General features: G+C 45.6%; 2 protein-coding genes across 2 annotated transcripts in view; both read right to left on the reverse strand.

Moving 5' to 3' along the window:
- Positions 1 to 21,713, reverse strand: part of eif2b1 (eukaryotic translation initiation factor 2B, subunit 1 alpha) — a 1,065,098-nt gene that overhangs the window by 1,029,168 nt on the left and 14,217 nt on the right. The window lies entirely within an intron of this gene.
- The window catches only part of ncor2 (nuclear receptor corepressor 2), a 278,572-nt gene that overhangs the window by 72,096 nt on the left and 184,763 nt on the right, over positions 1 to 21,713 (reverse strand). The window contains exons 22-26 of the mRNA XM_078554604.1: positions 19,235 to 19,379; positions 18,912 to 19,079; positions 12,263 to 12,423; positions 11,521 to 11,632; positions 1,750 to 1,853 (exon numbers count right to left, since the gene is read on the reverse strand). Coding sequence (XP_078410730.1) covers positions 1,750 to 1,853; positions 11,521 to 11,632; positions 12,263 to 12,423; positions 18,912 to 19,079; positions 19,235 to 19,379 — 690 coding nt within the window. The remainder of the gene's footprint in view (positions 1 to 1,749; positions 1,854 to 11,520; positions 11,633 to 12,262; positions 12,424 to 18,911; positions 19,080 to 19,234; positions 19,380 to 21,713) is intronic.

Here is a 21,713-nt window from a genome sequence, read left to right on the forward strand (position 1 = left end):
GCGCGTGTGTGAGTGCGCGCGCATGTGTGAGCGCACACGTGTGTGTGTGAGAGAGAGCACGTGTGAGAGAGCGTGTGTGTGTGTGAGAGAGAATGTGTGTGAGAGCGCGTGAGAGTGCGCGTGAAAGCACGTGTGTGTGAGAACGCGTGTGAGCCCGTGTGCGTGAGCGCGCGTGTGTGTGTGAGCGCGTGTGTGAGCGAGCGTGTGTGTGAGCGAGCGTGTGTGAGCGAGCATGTGTGAGAGTGCATGTGTGTGAGTGCGCGTGAGAGCGCTTGTGTGTGAGAGCCCGTGTGTGTATGTGTGTGTGTGTGTGTGTGTGAGAGAGCGCATGTGAGAGAGCATGTGTGTGACTGTGTATGTGAGTTGAGAGTGAGTTAGGTTATTTAGAAAGAATAATTATTATACTTTCATATTTCATACTCTATGTTAATAAGCTTTGCCTTTCATTTGACATGTCTGGTTTTATAATAAACTAATAATTTTGTTGTTTATTGCAGAAACCTGGGCATTGAGTGGTCATTCTGAGATTATAGGTAAAGCACAAAATTGGCCCTATAGCCGGCTGGAGAAATCATTGAAATATATGTTGTGACCCGTGGAATTAAAGATAGACAGTGAACTCCTCCCATCTCGGGGGATGGGGGAAAGATTTCCAGGTTTCCTTAATTGGCCCGTCAGCGTGAAATCACGTTCGGGGACTGATCATGATCGAGGGCCTGTTTCCAGACTGCTCCCTGGCCTGCCAATCGCACAGGCTCGATGAGTAGCAACATTCAGGCCAAGGACTCTGGTTGCTGGAAAAGACAGCATTTTATAGGAAAAGGTAATTAAGCAGTTTTAAAGAAGCTGGAAACCTCTTGACCCCAGTGGATTGTTTTCAAAAGGGTCACACGGTGATTTCTGACTTTGGAAAGAAACCATGCCTGGAAAACGGTGTTTAAAGCTGGTTTTGCTTTGGAGGAAACGAGAAGGATCCGCTTTGTGGAACACCTTCGGTCTGTCCGCAAGCATGACCCAGACCTCCCTGTCGCTTGCCATTTTAACACTCCACCCTGCTCTCTTGCCCACATGTCCGTCCTTGGCTTGCTGCAATGTTCCAGTGAAGCTCAATGCAAACTGGAGGAACAGCACCTCATCTTCCGACTAGGCACTTCACAGCCTTCCGGACTGAATATTGAGTTCAACAACTTCACAGACCATAAAATCTGCACTTCAATTTGAATTATTTTTCTCCCAAGTGCCAGTCTGTATCTTGATTTTGCTGCACTGTTGAAGAGTCAGGGCTGAGGGATTGCTGCCCTATTACAGATATCGCCCTTGAGGTGAGATGCTAAACCAGGCCCTGCCTGCTCTCTCAGGTGGGTGTAAAAGATTCTAAGGCATTACTTTGAAGAGCAGCTGAGTTCTCCCCGGTGGTCCAGACAGTTTTCATTGTTCAATCAATATCACACAAACAGATTATATGCTCATTTTCACATTGCTGTGTATGGGAGCTTGCTGTGCACAAATTGGCTGCTGTGTTTCCTACATTACAACAGTAGGCCCACTGCAAAGATACTGCATTGCCGGTAAAACGCTTTGGAACATCCTGAGGTGGTGAAAATCATTTTAAAAATGCACTTCTTTCTTTTTTCATTTCTTTCATAGAATCAGAGTGGTTCAGTGATCTAGCAGACCATTCATCCCAATTCTCTGTGCAGTTTTATTGCTTTCCCCCTTTCTACTGATCGGTCCAATATGAGGTCTTACCTGAGTGATGGAGCCTCTATAGGACAATGCAGTTTCAGAGGGAACCCTGGTTCCTGGAGTTCCCCGTGTGATGCTTCCACCTTGAACCAGACACAGAGGTGAAACTGCAAAAAGGAAAAAAACCATCTCTAGAACAAATTATCAATTAAAAATACATAAGAAAAAACAAGGTTTTAGATCAAACTTTTCTGATAGTCACATAGAAACTACATAAAAAGATTGAATGTGAAATGTGTGCTTGCTCAGCAAGCAGCAGTCTCTTGATCCAACACGGGTGTTCCTGGGGATCACATTGTCAGAGGGTCAGTACTGAGGGAGTGCTGCACTGTCAGAGGGTCAGTACTGAGGGAGTGCTGCATTGTCAGAGAGTCAGTACTGAGGGAGTGCTGCACTGTCGGAGGGTCAGTACTGAGGGAGTGCTGCACTGTCGGAGGGTCAGTACTGAGGGAGTGCTGCACTGTCGGAGGGTCAGTACTGAGGGAGTGCTGCACTGTCGGAGGGTCAGTACTGAGGGAGTGCTGCACTGTCGGAGGGTCAGTACTGAGGGAGTGCTGCACTGTCAGAGGGTCAGTACTGAGGGAGTGCTGCACTGTCGGAGGGTCAGTACTGAGGGAGTGCTGCACTGTCAGAGGGTCAGTACTGAGGGAGTGCTGCACTGTCGGAGGGTCAGTACTGAGGGAGTGCTGCACTGACAGAGGGTCAATATTGAGGGAGTGCTGCACTGACAGAGGGTCAGTACTGAGGGAGTGCTGCACTGACAGAGGGTCAGTACTGAGGGAGTGCTGCACTGATAGAGGGTCAGTACTGAGGGAGTGCTGCACTGTCAGAGGGTCAGTATTGAGGGAGAGCCGCACTGTCAGAGGGTCAGTACTGACGGAGTGCCGCACTGTCGGAGGGTCAGTACTGAGGGAGAGCCGCACTGTCGGAGGGTCAGTACTGAGGGAGTGCTGCACTGTCAGAGGGTCAGTACTGAGGGAGTGCTGCACTGTCGGAGGGTCAGTACTGAGGGAGTGCCGCTCTGTCGGAGGGTCAGTGCTGGGGGAGCACTTTGTCTGATACCATAGCTCTGCTTGTGGCGCTGACATATAGACTGTGTGTTAATGAGCTCTTAGGGATGATTGTTCCAGTTTTATTGCTGTTAAAAGCACTGGAAAACAACAATGAGAATCTCTCAATTAAACTCAGGAAAGAATCAATGTGAACAAAGAAACCCATTGACCCAGTGATTCTCCCAGTGACTCACTGACTCGCCCACTAACCCAGTGAAACAGTGACTCTCCCAGTGACCCTCCCAATAACTGACACAGAGACTGTCCCAATAAACCCACTGACACAGAGACTCTCCCAATAAACCCACTGACACAGAGACTCTCCCAACAAACCCACTGACCCAGAGACTCTCCCAATAAACCAATGACACAAAGACTCTCCCAATAAACCCACTGACACAGAGACTCTCCCAATAACTGACACTGAGACTCTCCCAATAAACCCACTGACACAGAGACTCTCCCAATAACTGACACAGAGGCTCTCCCAATAAACCCACTGACACAGAGACTCTCCCAATAACTGACACAGAGACTCTCCCAATAAACCCACTGACACAGAGACTCTCCCAATAACTGACACAGAGGCTCTCCCAATAAACCCACTGACACAGAGACTCTCGCAATAAACCCACTGACACAGAGACTTTCCCAATAAACCCACTGACCCAGAGACTCTCCCAATAAACCCACTGACACAGAGACTCTCCCAATAAACCCACTGACACAGAGACTCTCCCAATAAACCCACTGACCCAGAGACTCTCCCAATAAACCCACTGACCCAGAGACTCTCCCAATAACCCACTGACACAGAAACTCTCCCAATAAACCCACTGACCCAGAGACTCTCCCAATAAACCCACTGACCCAGAGACTCTCCCAATAACCCACTGACACAGAGACTCTCCCAATAAACCCACTGACACAGAGACTCTCCCAATAACCCACTGACCCAGTGACTCTCCCAATAACCCACTGACCCAGAGACTCTCCCAATAAACCCACTGACACAGAGACTCTCCCAATAAACCCACTGACACAAAGAGTCTCCCAATAACCTACTGACCCACACTCTCCCAATAAACCCACTGACACAAAGACTGTCCCAATAAACCCACTGACCCAGAGACTCTCCCAATAAACCCACTGACCCAGTGACTCTCCCAATATCCCACTGACCCAGAGACTCTCCCAATAAACCCACTGACCCAGTGACTCTCCCAATATCCCACTGGCCCAGTGACTCTCCCAGTGACACACTAGTCCAGTGACTCTCCTAATATCCCACTGGCCCAGTAACTCTCCCAGTGACACACTGGCCCAGTGACTCTCCCAGTGACACACTGACTCTCCCAATAACCCACTGACACAGAGACTCTCCTAATAAACCCACTGACCCAGAGACTCTCCGAATATCCCACTGACACAGTGACCTAGGGGGAGGCAGTGGCATGGTGATATTGTCACTGGACTGGTAATCCAGAGACCCAGGGTAATGCTCTGGGGACCCAGGTTTAAATCTGGAATTTGAATTCAATAAAGTCTGATGATGACCATGGAACCATTGTCGATTGTCATAAAAACCCATCTGGTTCATTAGTGTCCTTTAGGGAAGGAAATCTGTTGTCCTTACCTGGTCTAGCCTACATGTGACTCTAGACCCACAGCAATGTGGTTGACTCTGAACAAGGGCAATTAGGGATGGGCAATAAATGCTGGCCTAGCCAGCGACGCCCACATTCCATGAACAAATAAGAAGAAAACTCACCCAGTGACCCATTGACCCAGCAGTCCCACTGGTAACGCACTGACTCTCCCAGTATCCCACTGACCTGGTGACTCTCCCAATAACCCACTGACCCAGTGACACTCCTAATAACCCACTGACCCAGTGAAACTCCCAGTGACTCACTGATCCAGGAGCCCTCCCAGTAACCCCGTGACTCTCCCAGTATTCCACTGACCTAGTGAGTCTTCCAGTGACCCACTGATTCATTGACTCTCCCAACAACCCACTGACCCTCCCAGTAACCCCGTGACTCTCCCAGTGACCCGCCCAGTAACTCACTGACCCAGTGATTCTCCCAAAAACCCACTGACCCAGTGACTCTCCCTGTGACCCTCCCAGTATCCCACTGACACAGTTACTCTGCCAGTGACCCACTGACTCTCCCAATAACCCACTGTCTGTCCCACTGATCCAGTAACTCTCCAAATAACCCACTGACCCAGTGACTCTCCCTGTGACCCTCCCAGTGTCCCACTGACACAGTTACTCTGCCAGTGACCCACTGACTCTCCCAATAACCTACTGTCTGTCCCACTGATCCAGTAACTCTCCAGATAACCCACTGACCCAGTGACTCTCCCACTGACCCAGTGACTCTCCCACTGACCCAGTGACTCTCCCAATATCCCAGTGACCCCCAGTGACTCCCTTGGTAACCTCACGATAACACTTTCCTTTAAATCATTCAAAGTTCTCTTGATTCTGGATTTTGATCCTTCTAACTGAAACCTTGTTAATGCCACTGAATAATTTCAGGGTGGGAGAGATAGCAGGGAGTACAGAGCTAGTCGTTTAATGTCAATCGTGACTAGTTACTGGAATGTGTTATTATGAGTACAGTAACTAAACACGTGAACACAGCTGAACACAGAGTAATGAGGCTTTGTTAAAAATAAGGCAGAGAGTAGGATTAATGTTCCAATTGGTAGGATCTCATTAGCTGTGTCTTCCAGGGTCTGCACTGGGACCTCAGTATTTCACTATTTTTATAAATGACTGGCTGAGGGAATAGAGAATCATATATCCCCGCTTGCTGACGGACAGAGGGTGGAATTGTCCCAGGTTTGCACTCGCTAGCGGGTAGATGAAACAATGTTTTACCTGCCAGCCACGATGGTGAATTTTCACACCATATCATCCCAAACCCGCCGAATTACTTATGCATTCCCAGGAAACACGCTGTTTCCATGGCAGGCTGGCTCTCATTCACCCGCCACACCATCACCTCACCGCTTCATCACATGAGGCGCTATATTTAAAGTCTAGCCCCATGCACACATCTCGGTGCTTCCAGCCCACCACCACTGCAGGGAAGATGTCCATGAAAGGCAAAAAGACTGCAGCCCCCAGGTTTAATGACACATCACTGGAATGCCATTTGGGCACCAAGGGGGCCCGCTGTGATGTCCTCTACCCTCACTGTGGCCACAGGACGGGCATCAGCATCACCAATCCAGCATGGCCACCACTGCCAGTGCTGCACAGAAGAGGTTGGCCATCCAATGCAGATAGAGGATGAATAACCTCATCCATGGAGCCAGGGTAAGGCAAACATCTATTCACTCTAAACTCACACTCAAGCCCATCACACGTTCACTGGCATCTCACTCACTGCCAACTCAAGGGACATCACTAGCCATACTCTCTCACTCCCTCACACGTCCGTCTGGCCTCATTTCCTCTGGAGACTGCCTCCTCGGCCATCTTGAGGCCACTTGCACAGGTTAACATGTGCCTCCACAATCACCCTGGGATACCCCCCTCCCCTCTAGTACAGCCCTCCCCCTGCAGCCTCTTCCCTTGCCAGAAGCCACTTCTCCCCCTTTCCCTAAGCAATACCTTGCCCTGCAGCCATTGAAAAGCCACCTACGTATGGCTAATCTGGTAGGTAGAGACCTACCCGTGAGCCCTCCTAAAAGCGATGTGATGCTCTCTGTGAAGCCTGGCACTGCTGACTGCGAGTGCTGACCGAAGCAAGGTAGGTAAACAAACCTTGAAGTCCCAAGCGAAGTGCAGCCTGCCAGGCGCTCATTGCTTATGTGCTATTGTGAAACACATCAACATATTTGCGCACTGATGTGGGCAGACAATCCAACGGGGGGAAGAATTCCAGTGGGCTGCCCTTATAACGATGTGATGTATTACAGTGAGGTTCCCGATGCCCGATGGCGGGAAATGCGGCTGGCCATCGATGGGCTGGGCAGACTATTGCAAACTGCTTTAACGCTGTGGTGAAACTGATCGTGCCATATTGTCCTTTCAGGCCACCGAACACACCTGACAGTGGCGGGCATGGAAAAGCCTGGCCAGTCTCTATCCATGCTCGCTGACAACACTAAGTGGCACAATATATGCTGTGGATGGGAGCAGAAAGTTGGAAAGGGACATTGATAGATTACACGTGGGCCAAATTGTGGCAGATGTAGTTCAATGATGTCATCCGCTTTGCACATAAGGAAAAAAGATCAGAGTAGTTTCTAAATGCAAGAAGCTTGGAATGGTGAAGGAGCAGAGAGATTTATGGGTCCAACTACAGGCATCATTGAATGCTAGTGGACAGGTAGAAAAAAATAATTGAAAAAGCTAATGGAATACTGACCTTTGTCACAGGATGTGGGTGTCGCTGGCTGGGTCAGTATTTACTGCCCATCCCTAACTATCTATGAGAAGGTGGTGGTGAGCTGCTTCTTCAGCCGCTGCAGTCCATGTGGTGTAGGTACACCCACAGTGCTGTTAGGGAGGGAGTTCCAGGATTTTGACCCAGTGACAATGAAGGAACGGCAATATATTTCCAAATGAGGATGTTGAATGACTTCACTGACCCTTGTATAGTATTTATATCAGTATGTTAGGCAAGTACACCCCCATATCTGTCACTTCTAATGACGCCAGTGTTTCAGCAGCTAAGGTGCTTTTCACTATCCTTTTTTATTTTCTTCACTTTCCAGGCTAATGGACAACATTTGTCATTTTTCCCACCAAGATGATGATAAACCCGGCTGTGCTAGAATATCCATCTGGAAGATTGACATGTGAAGCAGCGCTAAAAATGACTAACCTCATATCTTCTGAAACCCCCCAGGCTGGAAACCAGAGTGCACATTTCTCTTAATTTAATTTCTTTAATGTTTCATTTCTCAGAGCTTCCTCAACTGCAGCATTTCATCATAGTACTCAGCTCCAACACATCATAAATAGCGACAGATCTAGTCTGAGTGCACAACCAGTTCAACTGCCTAATCAAACTTCTCAACTGGTCTGTTTCTTCCTTGGATGCAGGATCCTCTTTTTGTGAGGATCTGGCCTGATTATTGGGAGGTGATTGACATTTTCTGAATAAAATTGTTGATTCAATGTCACTCCCAACTTATTTGCTTAATCTCTAAACCAATATATTTAAAGGCCCCTGAAGCCTAACCTCCAACCTTGAATTCCTCTTTATTTTATCTATCACCCATTGCTTAGATTCCACAGCAGTACTGGGGAAAGTGGGGGCTGTACTGTTGGGACGGTCTACAGCTGAACCGTGCTGGGACCAGTGTTCTACCGAGCCGCATAACTAGGGAATTAGAGTGGACTTTAAACTAAATAGGGGAGGCAAGGGATCAAATTTGGGAAGATGTGGTAAATCAAAGAGTGGAAACAAGGCAAGAGAGCAAGGTATTAATGTCGGAAATGATAAGCAGACTGTGATGGAAGGGGCGGGGAGCATAAATCTAAATCAGCTGCTAAGGCTAGAAATTACAAAAATAACGAGCAAAACTGAAGGCTTTAAACGCACGTAGCATTCGAAACAAGACAGATGAACTGATAGCGCAAATAGAAATAAACAAGTAGGATCTGATCGACGCTACAGAGACATGGCTACAGGATGACAGATTGGGGCCTGAATACTGAAGAGCATGTGACATTTAGGAAGGACAGGAAGTCAGGAAAAGGTGGAGGGGTAGCTCTGTTAATTAATGATGGTATTAACACATTAGGGAGGGATAGCCTAAATTCAGGAAACCAGAATATAGAAGCGGTTTGAGTAGAGATGAAAAATGATAAAGGCAAGAAGTCACTTGTGGGAGTGTCTACAGCCCCCTAACAGTAACCACACAGTAGGACAGGGTATAAAGGAGGAATTAATGGGAGCCTGTCAGAAAGGTATGGTGACAATCATGGGGGATTTTGATCTATATATAGACTAGAAAAATCAGATGGGCAAAGGTAGCCTAGATGAGGAATTCATAGAATGTTTTCTGGATAGTTTCTTAGAACAGCAGATTCTGGCGCCAGAGAGTAGGCTATACTAGACCTGGTATTTTGTGATGAGATAGGTTTAATTAATGACCTCATAGTGAAGGCGCTACTAGGTAGCAACAATCATAGTATGAATGACTTTCACATTCAGGTTGAGGGAGAGAAGAATGGGTCCAAGAATAGTACTTTAAACTTATGTCAGGGCCAATTATGAGGACACGAAAGCAGAGCTTGCGAAAGTGAATTGGCAAATGAGGTTAAGGGATAGGTCAACAGAGATGTGGTGGCAGACATTTAAAGGGATATTCCAGAATACACAGAATAGATACATTCCAACGAGAAGAAAAATTCCAAGAGGAGGGGCCAACATTCGTGGTTAACTAAAAAAGTTAAAAGGTAGTATCAAACTTAAAGAAAAAGCATATGATTGCACAAAGATGGGTGGCAGTCAGTGGATTGGAACAGAATATAAAAAACAGCAAAGAATGACTAAAAGATTGACGAGAGAAAAATCAGGTATTAAAGAAAGCTAGCTAGAAATATAAAGGCAGATAGTAAGAGTTTCTGTAGCTATTTAAAAAAGAAAAGTTAACAAAGTGAACACTGGTCCTATAGAAAGTGAGTCTGGGGAATTAATGGAAAATAAGGAGATGGCAGAAGAATTGAACAGATATTTTGCATCATTCTTCTCTACAGAGGATACAAGTAACATCCCAGAAATAGCTGTATATCAGGAAATGGAAGGGAGGGAGGAACTCAAGAAAATTACAATCACCAGGAAAATGGTACTTAGCCAATTGTTGGAGCTGTGGGCTGACAAGTCCCCGGGTCCTGCTGGACTTCATCCTAGGGCTTAAAAGTGGCTAGTGAGATAGTTGATGTGTTGATTTTAATTTTCCACAATTCCCTAGATTCGGGGAAGGTTCCACTAGATTGGAAAGTCAAGAATGTAACTTCTTTATTCCAGAAGAGAGGGAGACAGAAAGCAGGAAACTACAGGCCAGCTAGCTTAACATCTGTCATAGGGAAAATGTTAGAAGCTATTCTTAAAGACGTTAAAGCAGGGCACTTGGAAAAATTCAAGGTAATCAGGCAGGGTCAACATGGTTTTATAGAAGGGAAACAACGTTTAACCAAGTTATTGGAATTCTTTGAAGGAGTCACGTATGCTGTGGATAAAAGGGAACTGGTGGATGTACTGTATTTAGATTTCCAGAAGGCATTTGATAAGGAGCCACATCAAAGGTTATTGCGAAAAATAAAAGCTCATGGTGTAGGGGGTAACATATTGGCATGGATAGAAGATTGGCTAGCTAACAGGAAACAGAGAACAGGTATAAATGGGTCTTTTTCTGGCCGGCAGGATGTGATGGGTGATGTGTCACAGGGATCAGTGCTGGAGCCTCAACTTTTTACAATTTATATAAATGACTTGGATGAAGAGATCGTAGGTATGGTTGTTAAACTTGCTGATGACACAAAGATAGGTAGGAAAGTAAGTTGTGAAGAGGACGTAAGGAGGCTACAAAGTGACATAGATAGGTTAAATGAGTGGGCAAAGGTCTGACAAATGGAGTATAATGTGGGCAAATGTGAAATTGTCCATTTTGGCAGGAAGAATAAAAAAAAGAAACATATTATCTAAATGGTGAGAGATTGCAGAGCTCTGAAGTGCAGAGAGATCTGGGTGTCCTAGTGCATGAATCTCAAAAGGTTAGTATACAGGTACAGCAGGTAATTAGGAAAGCTAATAGAATGTTATCGTTTATTGTGAGGGGAATTGATTACAAAAGTAGGTTATGCTTCAGTCTTACAAAGCATTGGTGAGACCATATCTGGAGCACTGTGTACAGTGTTGGTCTCCTTATTTAAGGAAGGATGTAAATGTGTTGGAAGCAGTTCAGAGAAGGTTTACTAGGCTAATACCTGGAATGGGTTGGTTGTCTTATGAGGAAAGGGTGGACAGGCTAGGCTTGTATCCATTGAAGTTTAGAGGAGTAAGAGGTGACTTGATTAAAACCTTTAAGATCCTGAGGGGACTTGACAGGGTGGATTTGGAGAGGGTGTTTCCTCTTGTGGGGGAGACTAGGGGTCACGGTTTAAAAATAAGGGGCTGCTCATTTAAGACAGAGATGAGGAGAAATTTTTTCTCTCAGAGGGTAGTGGGTCTTTGGAACTCTCTTCCTCAAAAGGTGGTGGGAGCAGAGTCTTTGAATATTTTTAAGGCAGAGCTAGATAGATTCTTGGAAACAAGGGGGTGAAATGTTATCGGGGGTAGGTGGGAATGTGGGGTTAAGGTTACAATTGAGGGGCTCAATGGCCTACTCTTGCTCCTAATTCGTATTTTTGTACAAAGTGGAGTAGAAACATGGAACTCTCTCCCCCAAACAGCTTGCACTTAACTGAGACTGATAGATTTTCCGTTGGGTAATGGGGTTGAGGGACAAAGAAGGCCAAATGGAGTTGAGATGCAGATGAGCTGTGATGTGTTTAAATGGTGGAATGAGCTTGAAGAGCTGAATGGTCTTTTCCTGTTCCTGCAATACTTCCACTCAAGAGAAATAAAAACCACCATAACCAGCACGTGTCATGAAACCAAAGTCTGATCAAGGCAGTTTTTTCAACAGAGTAAAATCTCTGACATTCACTCTCTGTTAGTTTCCTGTTTTTAATCCCATCACTCACCATATTTGGAAGGATCCATTGGCCATTGGAGACCCATGGGGAGTAACCCTGGGTGACCTTTGCCATGTTCTGGCTCATAGGCAGCTGTGGTGAGCATTGGCATCGGAGTTCCCTAAAAAAGGAGAGAAAGATCAGAAACAGAATAGTTGCTGCATCAAAATCCTCAGGCTAGGAACAGAGCTGAAACTGCTCAAAATCCCAGTCCCTTTACTGTGGGATAGACCCCTCTCCACATTGCCAGCTCCCTAACACTGCGAGGGACCTCTCCTCACTAACACAGTTCCTTAACACTGAGAGAGATCCTTCCCCACCATCCCAGCTGCGTAACACTGGGAGAGATCCCTCCCCACATTGCCAGACTCCTAACACTGGGAAATACCCCTCCCCGCTATCCCAACTCCCTAACACTGGGAGAGACCCCTTCTCAATATAACAGCCCCCTAATAGAGAGCCCTCCCCACAATCCCAGGCCCCTAACACTGGGAGAGACCCCTCCTCATTAACCCAACTCCCTAACACTGGGAGAGACCCCTCCTCACTATCCCAGCCCCCTAACACAGGGAGAGACCCTCCTCATTATCCCAGCCCCTAAGAGAGACCCCTCCTCACTATCCCAGCACCCTAACACTGGGAAAGACCACTCCCCACAATCCAGCTGCCTAACACTGGGAGAGACCCCTCGTCATTATCCCAGCACCCCTAACACTGGGAGAGACCCCTCCTCACTATCCCAGCCCCCTACCTGTGTGATGGATCCTTGTCGCTCTGCACCAGTCAGATGTCTGGATGTTGGAATTAGAGGGGGTGGATCTGAACTGTGATGTGCTCTTGCTAGTCTGGCTGTCAGCAATCGGTTATTCTTGTGCACATTCATTGATATTTGGTGATTGAGGGGCTGGAAATCTGAATTGAAAAACAGTGTTTAAATAATTTCATCGGAAACAGGATGTGAACAAGGTTCAGGCTCGGATCAGTTCAGTGATATTTCATTTCTATACAGACTGGTGAGGATATTGCAAGTTTGCCTGCACTCTATTGGTGACTGACATCCATTCTGTTGATATTGGCTGATGAAGGATGTGTTCCTGTACAACTTGGGGAATCTTTAAAACTCATTTCAAAGAAAGAGGTTAGTGCAGGTGTTAGATAGCAGAAAGATGTGTGTTTGACTGGACTCTCAATATTACTGACCAGCAGTTTCTAGTCCATTGAATCTTGGGCATTGCTTGGACCTAAAGAGGCAAAAGTTACTTCAAAAAAAGGTTAAAGTAAATTGTTAAACCAAACTGATTAGGACACTTTCTCACCTCACAGATGCTAGAGATTGATGTTCAGTGGATTACTGGCTAGAATGGTCCAATAGTGATTTATTCTGTATCTTCTCAATCTAATTTCCAATGTTAGCCCAGGGCCATGAGACAGCTCAGACCCACAATCGTCTTTCACAGAGACAAGTTGGGAGTGTGATGGAAAATAGCTGTACATTGATGTTCCCATTCATCTTTCTAGGTGTTAGGAAGATCCTGTGGAAGGAGCCTTAGTGAGTTGCTGCAGTGCGTCTTGTAGATGGTACACACTGCTGCCAATGTGGTGGTGGAGGAAGTGAATGTCGAAGGTGGTGGATGGGGTTTCAATCGGGCGGGCTGCTTTGTCCCGGGTGGTGTTGGGCTTCAAGTGTTGCTGGAGTTTGGTAAATGTCAGTAAGATTTTAGTTTTTCCACAGAGGCAGATTAATCACAGACAGTTTGACAATCAGGCAAAGTTGACATCTCAAATAACCAGTCACACAACTGTGTGAGTGAACTGTTGATGTCATGGCAACCAGTAGCAGTGACAGGAAAGACATACAAACCTGGCTGATGGTGTTAAAGGTGAAACGTGGCAACAATTTGCAATGAGTTCACAAAATGATTTGTTTCATCATTGTTAAATAACTGTTTCACTCATGGAAAGAAAGACTTGCATTTCTATAGCACCTTTCATGACCACAGGCCATCCCAAAGCACTTTGCAACCAGTACTTTTCAAGTATAGCCACTATTGTAATGTAGGAAACACAGCAGGCAATTCATGCACAACAAGCTCAACATGAGGTAAATGGCCAGATATCCTATTTTAAGTAATAAAAAACAGAAAATGCTACTCAGTGTTGTAATATACCTTTAAGCGATAGCGGCATGCCATAACACGAAGGGAAATGTGTCATGTGATCCATTATCAATTTTACTTTGGCTTGTGAGCAGAACACAGCACACACAGCTCTGCTGCTGATGTCTTCAAGCTTTCTATCCGTGTATATCTGTTCTCATGTGCCTAGTCTCAATATGAACCCAGAACGTGTTTACTCAATACTTTATGAGTGAGTGTTGCCTTTATAACACTAAAACATCATGACACGGCGTTCAGTGGTGGTTTCTTCTAAGCAACATGGTCCACAGAATAGCAGCGAGATTAACTACGGGTACGACATGGTGAACAGTCTTAGATTGTGCCCTCGACGTTGTGGTCAGACCTCAACAAAGCCGTAGCGTCGGAGAGTGTTGAGGCCACAGCATGGTGACTGCGCAGAAAGTCTTTGAAGACACAGTGCAGAGATAGTGCTGAAATAAAAAGCTGGTAAACAGATGGATCTCTGTGTCGAGAGGACCAGCACTGGGTTAGCTCAGTCAGGAAAAGTAAGTGGCCAGGGAGTGGGCTGGATCGATAGCGAGTGAGGGAGAGTCAAAGAAAAAAAACTCAAAAATTAGGCCAGAGAAGTTTGCGATTATCATGGGCGGCGCTTCAGAAGAGCACATGAAAGCGATTACAGCGACACTCATCCAGTTACCATAGAAGGACGATCAAAGGGATATTGTCAAAATGTCCACTAAATTTCCCAGTTTGAATTGGGATGTAACTGACCTACTATCCGAACAGAGCTATGGTTTCTTGATTCAGGTGTGTCTGAACCAGATAAGCAAGCCATGAAAATTTGCCTAACAATTGGAAATGAAGGTCTACAGAGGCTGAACACATCAGGATTAACAGCAGAAGAGCAAAAGGATCCCCAAAAGATATGGGTTTTACATTGGAAGACTAGTTCAGAATCAGGTTAAACTTCTGTATTCATTGACTGGAGTTCATGTTATTTTGACTACAGCCGACAGAATCCATCAACGACTTTGTCAGCAGATGCAGAGAAAAGGATACGTACTGTGATTTTTCAAATGCAGAGCTAGTAGGCAGAATTGTTGAGTTGGTGATCTCATCCTCTCCCATGGAAGCATTCCAGAAAGATCTGCTAGACCAGTCCAAAACGTATCGCATTGAAGAGCTACTCAAGAATGGACATAAGTATGAAGGGATCCTCGCAGGTCAATGAAGCTTACAGGTTCTAAACACAACCTCAATCATTGACGCATTCACTAGAACACTCAAACCAAGTGAGACGTGTGGAAGGTGTGGCCTTCTGCATGTGCCAAGGACATGCCCAGCTTTCCATCAATTCTGCAAGGCATGTGGCAGAAAGGGCCATTGGCAGTGGCAGTGCAATAGAGCAAAGGCTGATGCAGCTACAAAGAGCCGTGCACTGATCCAAAGAGACCATACACAACGGAAGCAATAATTCAAGCAATAAGAATGACCATCCGATATCCCGTCAGAAACGTAGACAAGGGGGATTGACAAACCAGAACATGACAATGATGTGCACGATGGGACGAAGGACAGCAAACACAAATTTCACACCGTCAATCTCGTGGCAAACGTAGACACTGTCATACCGTCCAAAGCGTTTGCCAGGATTTGAATTATCTGTCCTAAGAAAGTTTGTAACAACTCATTATTGGCCAAAATTGACACAGGGGTAAGTGCCAACATACTACCCCTCCGAATTCTAAAAGACATGTATCCACAGACATGGATGGCCATGGCAAAACCTACTTTTGTGCAACTTTCAGCATACAAGGTATCACTAATTCCATGGCAGGTTCCATAGTCCTGGAGTACAAGTACAATCAATCCTCCTGGGTGTCACAGATGTTCTACATCATGGAGATTAAAGGCCCAGCAATTGTAGGTCTACCGGCTTGTCGTGATCTCACACTAGAAACAATCCATGGAATCAGTCAGACCCCAAAGGGCAAAGCAACTTCAGAAACTACACCTATCACCTCAGTTTCTGAACTAATATTGTAATATCCAGAATGTTTCGACAAAATTGACAGTTTCAAGGGAGCTACGATGTTATACTTGCAGGAAAATGAAAGTCTGTCCATTGATAGGGTACATTTTGTGCAAGGCAAATACCAGCAGCTACAAGGAGAAACAGCAAAAGATTCTACATTCCACATTAAAGAATCTGTGGAAAACCATCATTGAAGGAAGGCCTGATTCAATTCAGCAGGTCCATGAAGATGAGAGACCATTTGGCTTTACCAGGATGAGCTTGGCAACCTTCCGCGGAGTCATTTTTAAATGCAGGCAGGTCATCATACCAGAATCTTTGCAATCTGATATTCTTCACAACTTCATCACTCATGCATGGGCGTAGATCAGATGAGGAGACTCGTAAGAGAGACAGTCTACTGGCCGAGTATGAACAATGACATTGAAGTCATTGTCAAGAAGTGCGAGGCATGACAAGAGCGCATGCCAAGACAGCGAAAGAACCATTGATTCCACATGAAGTTCCTCTCCATCGTTGGTCCAAAGTCACATCCAACTTCTTTCATGTCCATGGCACTGACTTCATCATTATCATCGACTACTTTACCAAGTACTCCATTATTCAAAATTACACCATACTTCAAGCACAATTGTTGCGCACACTCTAAGTGCTATCTTCAGTTTAAATGGTGTGCCTGGAAAGATCATCATGGATAGTGGTCCGCAACTTATTAGTAAGCCATTTCAGGGTGTGTGAAAGAAGTGGAACATCGTTCACACTAGTTCTTCTCTTCGCTACCCCAGCCTAGCTGAGTGAATGACTTGCATGGTGAAATCCCTAATTCTTAAATGTTGACAGCCCAAGCAAGATCTACACATTGCAATGTTACATCTGAGAGCAACACCTTTAGGTGTAACTATTCCATCTCCAGCAGAGCTCATGTTTGGCAGATCAGTGCATACCAACTTACCTAATCTTACTCATTCTACTCTCTCAGAAACTAGAGAGTAACTTTTAAAACTACAAAAGAAGATGACCTATGCAGGTACAGAATGCCAAATTTACAGTTGAGACAACAGGTTCACATCCAGGGTCTCACAGAAGGTGGCGACCAGCTGAGATGACAAGGATTTGTTCAGAACCAAGGCCCTATGAAGTCATTACCCACAAAGGTGCAACTTTGAGATGTAACCAAGGACAAATCAGATCCACTCCAGATCCTCAACCACTGTACAGTCCGATTGTATCGAGGACAAGATCCCAAATGCAACTAGGAATGACACCCAAGAACGGCAATCCCACAGATCACTGTGAGCAATTAAAGACACCTCCTGATAAGGTTATCATTACAAGATCTGGGAGTACTGGCAGATTACTTCTACACTTTAGAGACTCATAGATTCATCAGTCCTATGCACTTATGTAATGGTAACTAAACATGAACATGTATCAAAAATAGTTATACTTCTTTGCAAGGGGGGGAAAGTATCTTTAAAAAGAAAGGGGGATGTTGTCATATTCCTTTAAGGGATTGCAGCATGACATCATCAGAAGGGAAGTGTGTCATGTGATTCAGCCTCAGTTTCACTTGGCTTGTGAGCAGAACACAGCACACACAGCTCTGCTGCTGATGTCTTCAAGCTTTCTGTCCGTGTATATCTGTTCTCATGCACCTAGTTTAAATAAATGAACACACATCATGTTTACCCAATCCCCTATGAGTGATTGGTGCCTTTATATCATTATAAAAACACAACACTGAGGAGGTCAGGCAGCATCTGTGGAGAGGCAAACAGAGTTAATTTTTCAGGTCAATCAGCGGTCCCTCAGTACGGACCCTCCGACAGTGCGGCGCTCCCTCAGTACTGACCCTCTGACAGTGCAGCACTCCCTCAGTACTGACCCTCTGACAGTGCAGCACTCCCTCAGTACTGACTCTCTGACAGTGCAGCACTCCCTCAGTACTGACCCTCTGACAGTGCAGCACTCCCTCAGTACTGACCCTCTGACAGTGCAGCACTCTCTCAGTACTGACCCTCTGACAGTGCAGCACTCCCTCAGTACTGACCCTCTGACAGTGCAGCACTCTCTCAGTACTGACCCTCTGACAGTGCAGCACTCCCTCAGTACTGACCCTCTGACAGTGCAGCACTCCCTCAGTACTGACCCTCTGACAGTGCGGCGCTCCCTCAGTATTGACCCTCTGACAGTGCAGCACTCTCTCAGTACTGACCCTCTGACAGTGCAGCACTCCCTCAGTATTGACCCTCTGACAGTGCGGTGCTCCCTCAGTACTGATCCTCTGACAGTGCAGCACTCCCTCAGTACTGATCCTCTGACAGTGCAGCACTGGGAGTGTTGGCCTCAATTTTTATCCTGAAGTCTCTGGAATGGGATTTGAACCCATAACCTCCTGATTCAGGTGTGAGTAATACTCACTTAGACAACCCTCTGTGAGAAAAATATTTCTCTTCACCTCTGTCTTAAAAGGGAGACTTCTTATTGTTAAACTGTGCCCCTTGATTCTAGTCTCCCCCATGAGGGGAAATGTCTTCCCAGGATCCACCCTGTCAAGTCCCCTCAGTGTCTTTTATGTTTCACTAAGATCACCTCTCATTCTTCAAAACTCCAATGGGTATCCAACCATTCTTCATAAGATAAGCCCCTCATCCCAGGAATGAGTCCAGTGAACCTTCTCTGAACTGCTTCTAACATAATTATATATTTTTTTCTATATAAGGAGCCCAAAACTGTACACAGTATTCCAGATGTGGTCTCACCAAGGTCCTGTACAGCTGCAGTAAAACATCCTGACTTTTATATTCCACTCCCCTTGCAATAAACAACATTCCATTTGCCTTCCTAATTACTTGCTGTACCTGCACACTAACACAATGTGGTTCATGTACCGGGACACCCAGTTCCCTCTGTTCCTCAGAGTTCTGTAATCTCTCTCTATTTAAATAATGTGCTGCTTTTCTGTTCTTCCTGCTAAAGTGGATAACTTCACATTTACGCATGTTATGCTCCATCTGCCAAATTTTTGCCCCCTCACTTAACCTGTCAATATCCCTTTACAGACTCTCTACCTCCTCTTGACAACTTACTATCCTACCTATCTTGGTGTCACTGGCAAATTTTGCTACCGTACATTGGGTTCCTTCATCCAAATCGCTGATGTAAATTATAAATAGCTGAGGCCTGAATACCTGCACATTTTCAAACTCCCACAGTTCTGAGCTCACCTGCTGTGGAAAACATCTGGAGCTCTGTGTGAGAATGGGGTCTGCATGTGTCTCTGGGAGGTGGGCAATATGGAGATACTGTGCGTCTCGGTGAGCTATAAAGCCTCATGTCCTGCTCAGCACACATCCTCCTCCCATCCGTGTTTGGGCCAAACGGCGCTGTTTTGTCTAAAGAGAGACCAGTGAAATGTAAGACATGACATGCAGCTGAAGTGTAACATCAGTCTGTCACTGAAAATGTTCTCAACACAAAGCTGCTCACTGCATTGCTTTCAATAATTCCAGATGTCAGGCAGCTTGCTGACCTGGCCGAGTTTACTGACCTGAGGTTTCCTTTGCTGGGTCCTTGGCTCTGCCCTGAGGACTGGATCTATCATAGATTTCTCTTTCCAACTGGAGCTGCTGCTGATATTCTGGATGCTTCCGCCAGTTCTGATCCTCCTCAGGTAACTCATACAGATTGGAGATCTGGAATGTAAAAGAGCAGTGAGAGAGCAGAATTCAGGGCAGGATTCAGGCCATCACTGTACCAGCCAGCTGAGAGAACTGCTCTGATGTTGAACTTCAGCTGCCTTTAAAATAACTGGATATTTGGGAAAGTTTTATCCAGATTTAGCCTCTCCTGATCTGGCAACCCTCCTTAGCTCAAGTTCATTTCAAAGTAGGGAGGAAGATGAAGCTGAAAGGTGAGTATGACAGATGTCAGGTTGATAATACAAGTGTGAGCTTTTTATATTCAGCCTAGTTCTAAGGGGAATTAAAAAAGAAACAAGAGAAGCAAGGAGAGAGTATCAGAAGAGACTATCAGCCAACATAAAGGTGAATCCAAAAGCCTTGAGGTATATAAATAGTAAAAGGGTGATAAAAGGAGGAGTGGGGCTGATTGGTGTAATATAAGGGTCTGGCATAGAAAGGGCTAACGTGGGACTGGGTACAGTATTGCCCACAGTGTGAGGTAAAGGAACATATAACCCCAAGTCACAGGGCAGGCTTGCATTGGACAGAGATGGGTGTAGAGGCAAGCATGGAGACAGCTCCTAGCTTAGACCTTACACGATGAGCTGCCTTCTTGAACTGCTGCAGTCCATGTGGTGTAGGTACACCTACAGTGCTGTTAGGGAGGGAGTTCCAGGATTTTGACCCAGCGACAGTGAAGGAACGGTGATATATTTCCAAGTCAGGATGGTGAGTGACTTGGAGAACTCCCAGGTGGTGGTGTTCCCATCTATCTGCTGCCCTTGTCCTTCTAGATGCCAGAGGTCATGGATTTGGAAGGTGCTGTCTAAGCAGCCTTGGTAGTAGTTAATAAACACTTCATGTTAAACCAAACAAGATTCAGAACTTTTTCATGAGACCTACCAAACTACACACATCTTACATCATGGTGGCAGCTTTCTGAACAACCCAGAACCTCACAGAGACTGGAAAAGAAATTTAAAACCTGGAAGATTGAGAAGAGGAGGGTTCTGACCTGACTGAAAGCACCAGAAGCGAAGAGACAGAAGGAGATCGCCTGAGAGAAGCTCTGAAGCAGGATTGGAAGCAGAAAGCAGAAATAAAACTCCACACTGCAGCAGAAGAATCCTCTGAATCCCGTGGAAGTCCAGCTTCAACACCCACAGAGTTGCAGAGTCAGAAGACCCAGCGGCGTGAGCTAAAAAAAAAAATTAAGTACTTGGCCAGCATGAGTTTAAAAAAGCTTTTAAGTCAGCAGCAATCAGGATTGCTGTTTAAAAAAAGCACCGCAAACTGTCCCTGGTTCCAACTTGGTGCCTGACCACATGACAACTAGAATGAAAAAAAATTAAGTTAAATGCAAAAATAAATTGGCATTTTAAACTCCAGTAAAGGCTGGGATTCGATGGTTTCAAGACCTGAGAACCCTCAGATATTGTGGGTCGATCCAGGGAGTTGCTGAAAATTTTAAAGCACAGAAATCGCAAACGCCATTGCCCCACCAAAACCGACAAGCACGAGAAACCTCGTTGAGAAGGAGCATATGGCAGCAGCATCTTGGATTTCCTAACAGCGTTTAAAGCTATACACACTTTTAATTTGAAATGACCATGATCAAAAATCTACCTTATCAGACCAGTTTGGAATCATCCAAGGCCCAGGCCAGTCAAAAATAAGGGGATTTTGAAAAAGAGATTCTTTAGATACATGATTGCTTCAGGTCTGGATAGAAACAGAAGCTGAACAGGTTAACACATTGCTTTATTTAGTTGGTCCAATAGCCAATGATGTAATAGATAGACAAGGAATCAATGAATCCTCAGCAAAATTTGACCAAGTTTTAAAATCATTTGACACATGGACACATGTTTTAATCTGAACAGTAACAAGATCCTTGAAAGAGCAAAGTTTAACAAACGTGTCCAACAGCCAAGAGAACCTGTTACAGAATGGCTGAAGGTTGTGACTACGGTGACCTGAAATCAGAGCTAATCAGGGATAGAATCAGAGTGGCAGATGATGCGCTCTCAGACATGCTTCAGGCTAAGGAAGATTTGACCCTTGAAAAGGCCATTCAGATTTTCAGGCAATCCGAAATCTATTTACAGCACAGATACATCGAAAGGGACGAAGGCAAGCCATGGTACAGAGTAACCTCAACTGTCCAGTGGTAAAACAGCAGAGGAGCAGGGACACTTCAGGCCAAGGGAAGAAATACACGAACTGACCACTAGAGGGTGGGTGACCATGCCAGCGATGTGAAGCCAAGTGACCCCACAGGGGTGATCAATGTCCAGCAGTCTCAGCACAGTGTTTTAGTTGCAACCACAAAGGGCACTTTGGAAA

The sequence above is a fragment of the Cetorhinus maximus genome, chromosome 12 (assembly GCF_964194155.1).
Source record: "Cetorhinus maximus chromosome 12, sCetMax3.hap1.1, whole genome shotgun sequence".
In the NCBI taxonomy this organism is placed as follows: Eukaryota; Metazoa; Chordata; class Chondrichthyes; order Lamniformes; family Cetorhinidae; genus Cetorhinus; species Cetorhinus maximus.